Raw genomic sequence first — 7,500 nt, forward strand, 5'->3', positions numbered from 1 at the left:
TTGTTGGCTGAAGAAGGGTTTTGAGCCCAAAACGTTCCGTATTTGGTATTTTTTTCTTTTTAAAATCTTTTATATTCACTTTTGTTTATTACTTTTCACGCATTCCCCTGCTCTTCGATTGATCAAAAATCTACTGGTTATTGTTTTTCTGTCATTCTCCTTATCCAGGGCAAGAGCAAATACCTGGACATTGTCCACAAATACCTTCAGGTCCACGGGACTGTCTACCATGATCCGAATGCCCCACTCAAGTATGTCCCGTCCTACACCACCAACCACGGCATTCTGCCTGGCCCAGACCTACACAAACTGTTACAGCAGACCAAGGTACCAGTGTATTCCCTTTCAAACCCTGGAACTCCCATCTTAGCACAGCACTGACTACCCCCCCCCCACCCCCTGTCGTTGTCCGGTTATAACTGAACTGTTGTACTCATTGTTATTGTTGTTGTTGTTGTTGTTGTTGTTGTTATTATCATTAATATTATTGTTATTATTATTACTATTATGATGGTGATGATGTTGATGATGATAATTATTAATTTGTTATTACTATTATCATTATTATTATTATTATTATTATTATTATTATTATTTTTTTATTATTATTATTATTATTATTATTATTATTATTATTATTATTATTATTATTATTATTATTATTATTATTATTATTATTATTATTATTATTATTATTATTATTGTTGTTATTATTATTATTATTATTATTATTATTATTATTATTATTATTATTATTATTATTATTATATTATTATTATTATTATTATTATTATTATTGTTATTGTTGTTATTATTTATTATTATTATTGTTATACTAGTGGGAGTAATAATAATAATAATAATATAATAATAATAATAATAATAATAATAATAATAATAATAATAATAATAATAATAATAATAATAATAATAATGATAATAATGATAATAATAATAATAATAATAATAATACATGACATTTATAACGCGCATTTTCATCACTGGGTGATGCTCAATGCGCGAAACAATAATACAGTGACATTATTATACAAATGAAACATTATACAAACTACATCAACATAATATTATCATTATACAACAATGTAATAACTAAACATAAAGTCATTAATACAAGATATGTTATAATACATCTACATGCTATGTCAAATACGGAAATAATATAAAATAATGATATAATAACATAAACTAAATTAACATTCATATTGGGGTCAAATTACAAAGATGCATTAATCAAGATGTGTTTTAACAAAGAGATGGTGTTTTAACTTTGATTTAAATATTGATAAGGACTGCGCTTCTCTTATTCTTTTAGGAAGAGAGTTCCAGATGGAAGGTCCGACGTGACTGAACGATCTGCCGCCGTAAAATTTGTATTTATATCTATTTGTAACAATTAATTTTGTAGAATCTAGTGCAGAACGTAGACTCCTCGTTGGCTTATAAGTTTCTAAAAATTCAGTAATATACAATGGTGCTTGATCATTAAGGCACTTATAGCACAATACTGCTAGTTTGAATTCGATTCTCACATTAACTGGTAACCAATGCAGCTCATACAAAAGTGGCAACGAGTAGGATGTTATCTTCTTTCTTAAAATCAATTTAGCAGCCGCATTCTGGATACTTTGAAGGCGTGATATTTTATCGTTGCTTACATTCGAGATTAACGAATTACAGTAATCTATTTTAGATAGTATGAAAGATGTTATTAGTTTGCATGTTACTTCTCTTGTTAGGAAAGGTCTAACTGAAGCAATTCTTTTTAAGCCTATTGTCAAACTTCTACATAGAGAATCAAACTGTGCCTGCATAGTCATATGTTGATCTAGCATTACCCCGAGGTTTTTCACACACGTTGAGAGGTTAATTGTGCACCCATTTATATTTAGAGTAAACTTCAGAAAATCATCTTTCAAAACACTTTTTCTACCACACACCATCACCTCTGTCTTTTTATTATTCAGCTTTAACTTGTTAATTTCCATCCAGCATTTAACATCTCTAATACAGTCTTCAACACGGGTAATTAATGATGGGATATTACTAGGGATATCGCTTGCATAGAAATGATACATTAATTTATTTTTAACAAAAATATCCGAAAGAGGTTGAGTATAAAGAGTAAATATAACAGGACCAAGGACAGACCCCTGCGGAACGCCGTAATTTAGAGGAAATGTTTCTGATACTGCGCCATCGATCAGAACCGACTGAGATCTTGATGTTAGGTATGATTTAAACCAACTAAGCGCAGTGTCTCTAATTCCAAAAGTAATTTCTAATCGTTTAATAAGTATCTCGTGATCAATGGTGTCAAATGCAGCCGAAAGGTCCAACATAGTCAATAAACAGACATGATTTTTGTCAATACTATTAAGAATATCAGTGCATACTTTTAAAAGGGCAGTTTCAGTGCTATGATGTGATTTATAGGCAGATTGGAAAATTTCACTTAAATTATTTAGATGGATATGATACAAAAGTCTTTTTAACACAATGCGTTCAAGCACTTTGGATAGATATGGAAGGTTGGAGACAGGTCTGTAATTTTTCAGTTCGTTTACATTTAGATCGGACTTCTTTAATAGTGGTTTAACAATGGCACGTTTAAACGAGTCGGGGACACTACCTGAGACAAACGAATTATTTATAAGTTCAGTTATTGTTGGTAACAGTTCTTCAATACAAGTCTTAAGAATACTAGTTGGGATGGGGTCTAATAAGTCACAATATTTTGATGGGCTATCTAAAATGGCTGACTTCACTTCATCTTCAGTGGCTGGATCGAAAACATGTAGTGGCGTTCCATGGAATGGTCCAAAGCTCGGTGACGATGATGATGATGTATTGTATAATAATAATAAGAAGAAGAAGAAGAAGAAGAAGAAGAAGAAGAAGAAGAAGAAGAAGAAGAAGAAGAAGAAGAAGAAGAAGAAGAAGAAGAAGAAGAAGAAGAAGAAGAAGAAGAAGAAGAAGAAGAAGGAGGAGGAGGAGGAGGAGGAGGAGGAGGAGGAGGAGGAGGAGGAGGAGATGATTCTTTCTTGACATTATGATTCACAACTTAATCTTAATCTCATGGATTTTGATTTTTCAGATATTTGTAGGCCTTGGCTTCCCCTATGAAGGCCCGGCCGCCCTAGAGGCCATTGCCAATGGGGCCGTTTTTCTTAATCCTCGCTTCAACCCTCCGCACACGAGTAAAAACCAGAAGTTCTTCAAGGGAAAGCCAACCCAGCGCGAGGTGACCTCCCAGCACCCATATGCCGAAACATTCATCGGCCATCCATACGTCTACACCATCAACATGGACAACCCGCAGGAAGTGGAGAAAGTTGTCAAAGAGATTTTAGCCAATCAAGACGTAAGTTGCCCGCTTTACCTCTTAGCCACACTCACTGTTAGTCAGAATTTGACAAGTCGTGTGGCAAGGTTTGACAGGAATTGCAAGCCTAGCCTGGCAAACCATCTAGGAGTAGAAAGAACACTTTGAAATACAAACTGTCATTGTATTGTTGGAAAAGTCCTGGAAGACAAAAGGCTTTGGTAGCACAACCTTAGAAAATAGCAAGCTGAATTCGGAGTCTATTATTTAAATTTAAATTAAATAGAGCTTTTTTATGGTGCAATATCCACTAATCATGCTCAAAGCGCTTTACAAAAAGTCCCTGACCAACAGCAACATGTAACATATAGAACGAGACATGGCACCTGTTAGGCGATGTTACAGTTTTTTTCAGACGAAGACAATCCTGTTAACGGCCAGGTACTCATTTTACACCTAATACGGTGAGAGAATGTGTGTAAAGAGCTTTTTCCAAGGACTCAACTATGCGCTGAGGAGGCTTGAACCGAGGACTTTCTGATCCGAAAGCAACGAGTGTCATACCACAAGACCACAAACAAATTCCAGTGCCTGCTCCCTACTTTGTCATTCTGTACCGTCTAATCAAGTCTCATTTGAGTCTCAAAACAAACTGACCCTTCACTGCTAGAAGCTGTGGACTGTAAAAAGTAATAAACAAATATGAATATAACAGATCTAAAATAGAACAAAATACCAAACACGGAATGTTTCGGGCTCAAAACCCTCTTTCAGCCAACAACAAACCCCCCCCCCCCAATAAATATCATTAATACATAATTAAAAATACCTTGAATATTTCTCTGCCTTTGATCTGGTTATATTAGTAATGTATTCAAGTTTTCATTGGGGGTTTTTTTTTTTGTGGCTGAAGAAGGGTTTTGAACTTGAAATGTTCGTGAATAGTATTATGTTCTTTTTGGAAGCTTTTTTATTTTTGTTTATTACTCATTTGAAACCCCCCCCCCCCCCCCCATTCTTTTCCAATCCAAGCCCTATTTACCATTTTAATCCACCCATTCTTTTCAATTTCTCTAGTTGAAGCCTTATGTACCATTTGAATCAACCCAATCTTTTCCATTTCTCCAGTTCAAGCCCTATTTACCTTTTGAGTACACAGAGGAGGGAATGCTGCAGCGAGTCAATGCCTTTCTCCTCAACCAGAACTTCTGCGAGGGCACCAAGAAACTATCAGCCCCGAGATGGCCACCTAAGAGTGCCCTGGAATTCATCACCGGCCAGTCTGGGAAGTCCTGCAAGGACACCTGCTGGGAAAATAGTACGTCTTGTAGTTTTCTTTTTTTTTTTTTTCCATCATTGTAATAAGTAGTCTTTCAAAGTCGTGTTGGACTGGAGTTTGTCCATGATATTCTATAGCTGCTGATGAACAATAGCAGTTGCTTGTTTCCCTTTGGATAGGATGCTGCTAGTCTGTTGCAAAGTTTTTTCTTCCAGGTCTAATAGACAATGGGGGAGGGGGTTCAAGGGATCAATATCATGGCGTTGTTAAGACGAATACCCCAGGTTTGTTTATAATAATGATAATAATGTATGGTTTTTATATAGCGCCTTACCCCTTATATCAACAAGCTCAAAGCGCTTACAAGTAACGTGGCAACTTTCACTCAAATACACAACCACTCAAACATGCAATATAAATTAATATAATTCTACAGTGTTACATATTAAAAAGAAACGTTTTAAGATGTATTTTAAAGAATTCTGCATCATTACTGTCTCTGGTATATCTTGGAAGGGAGTTCCAGATAAGAGATGCCGAAAATTCAAACACATGCTCGCCAATTTTACGAGTCATTTTTGGCTTCACAAGAATGTGATTATCAGAATTTGATCTCAGATTTCTGAATGAGACGTAGAATTTAAGCACGTCATTACTGTATCCAGGACAATCAGAGTGCAGTGATTTAAAAACAATTGTACAGATCTTATATTCTATACAATTCTCAACGGGAAGCCAGTGGAGTTCTCTTAGCAAACCCGATGCAGATTGATTTCTCCTCTTTCTATAAATAAGCCTGGCAGCATCGTTCTGGGCTACCTGAAGGGATTTTATTTTGTATTTATTTATAGAAGAGAGGAGAGAAGTGGAATAATCTAGCTTTGACAGGATTAGAGAATTAACTAACAAGACAGAGATGTCTCTTGTAATGAGATGTCTAACACTACGTATTCTTCTCATTTCCATGTACATTAACCTAACGATATGATCTATTTGGTAAAAGACAAACCTGAATCAATAAATACACCCAAATTTAGAACAACTTTAGCTGTTTCAATTACACTGTTTCCCAAACCGATTGATTCACACTCTACATTTTTAAGGATTGCTGGCCTATCAATAAATATTATTTCAGTCTTACTATCGTTAAGTTTTAGTCTGTTCAGTTCCATCCAAGTTTTTAATTTAACAAGCAAGATTTGAAACGTTCAATTAAAAGATGTAAGTGGTCGTAGGTTGATGACTTAAAGATTTGATTATCGTCTGCATAAAATTGGTAATTTAGATTAAAATCAGAAATAATTGATCATAAGGGTTTCATGTACATTGCAAAAAGAACTGGACCCAGTACTGATCCCTGTGGCACACCAAATTTTAGAGGATGATCAGATGATTTGACATTTTTAATCTCAACACCCTGTCGATGATTCATTAATAAGATTTGAACCATTTCAGCGCCAATCCCTTGATACCAAAAAGACGTTTGAGTCGATTCAACAGAATGTTGTGGTCAATCGTGTCAAATGCAGCTGATAAGTGCAACATACATAAAATGTTCATCTTATTTTTGTCAGCATTTAAAATCAAATTATTCACTACCCTTAACAACTCATTCTCAGTGCTATAGTTTTCCCTATAAGCTGATTGGAATGGCTCATATAGATCATGCAATTTTAAATGTAAATTTAATTGGTGAAGAACTGCTTTTTCCAGGATTTTTGAAATAAGGGAAAGCTTGAAACGGGTCTGTAGTTTTTAAAATCATTCTGGTCTAAAGAGGCTTTCTTTAAAAGTGCGGTAATCAGAGCTGTGTTAAAATAAGAGGAGATGATACCAGTTTGCAGAGACTGATTAATTATTTCAGTTATTGATGGAATAAGCTCGTCAATGCAAGAATATAAAAGTGATGTTGGAAGGGGATCTAGCTCACTAGATTTATTTGGGACCTTCATAATTACATTCTTTATAAAAAATTTTAACATTTTTTTATTCGCCTTAACAATTCCATCCTTCAACTTTCATTTGTCTTTAGTTTTTCATTCAATGTGTTTCGTTGACACAGGGGAAATGTGAAACGGCCACGCCATTTGTTTTCGTTGATTAAATCAAAGCTTCCATTTCATTTCACCATTGTTGTTTATTTCATTGAGTTTCAAGCAGCAGCATTTGCATTCAAACAGTAAATTGAGTAAACCAAATTTAAACTTTTTCCACGATTTCTAGATATTTTTAAAAAGATTTTCCAGAGTTTGGTGTCAGATCCTGGGTCTTTAGATTATTTTTCATTGCCGAGCTCAAAGGAATTGTTGGAAACAAAATCTTTTCTTGTTTTTAAAAATACATGAATATTGATGTCTTTTTGAGTCAAATAATCCCAGCAAAATAATAGTCTTTCAGGCATATGGAACCAGAGTTTACCCCAGCAGTTTTTATAGCTTGAAATGGACAATAATAATTGCTTGTTACCCTGTTGATAGGATGCTAGTCTATCATATAGTACTTTCTGACATATCTTAGAGACCCTGCTACCCAACCACAGTTTGGTGGACAGGGAGGTCAGAAAAAAATCTCGACTTCACCCGGGTTTGGTCTTGGTCCCTTTGCATATGAAGCAAGTGCTCTAGCAACTGAGCTATTGGGACCCCCCAAAACATGACAAAAAAACAAATTTTATCATAGTCTTATATCATATCCATTAATTCATAGGATTAACATGGGATTGCTGTTTCGTTTCAGAGAGAATATGTGAACCTACTTACTTCCCTGACCTCAACACCAAAGCTATGTTAGGGAATGCCACCAAATGTTCCAGCCACGTTCAAGCGTCCAATATCTATTACCCAGCCTTCGACAAGGAAAGCCATGCGTGCACAACGCA

The 7,500-nt window shown here is 34.9% G+C and overlaps 1 protein-coding gene across 1 annotated transcript in view; it reads left to right on the forward strand.

Moving 5' to 3' along the window:
• The window catches only part of LOC144958978 (alpha-1,6-mannosylglycoprotein 6-beta-N-acetylglucosaminyltransferase A-like), a 32,875-nt gene that overhangs the window by 24,459 nt on the left and 916 nt on the right, over window positions 1-7,500 (forward strand). The window contains exons 13-16 of the mRNA XM_078891280.1: window positions 169-327; window positions 3,116-3,382; window positions 4,472-4,661; window positions 7,359-7,500. The exon at window positions 7,359-7,500 is cut by the window's right edge and continues 916 nt beyond it. Coding sequence (XP_078747406.1) covers window positions 169-327; window positions 3,116-3,382; window positions 4,472-4,661; window positions 7,359-7,500 — 758 coding nt within the window. The remainder of the gene's footprint in view (window positions 1-168; window positions 328-3,115; window positions 3,383-4,471; window positions 4,662-7,358) is intronic.

The sequence above is a fragment of the Berghia stephanieae genome, chromosome 13 (genome assembly GCF_034508935.2).
Source record: "Berghia stephanieae isolate SIO BIC M18660-M18661 chromosome 13, UCSD_Bste_1.3, whole genome shotgun sequence".
Classification (NCBI taxonomy): domain Eukaryota; kingdom Metazoa; phylum Mollusca; class Gastropoda; order Nudibranchia; family Aeolidiidae; genus Berghia; species Berghia stephanieae.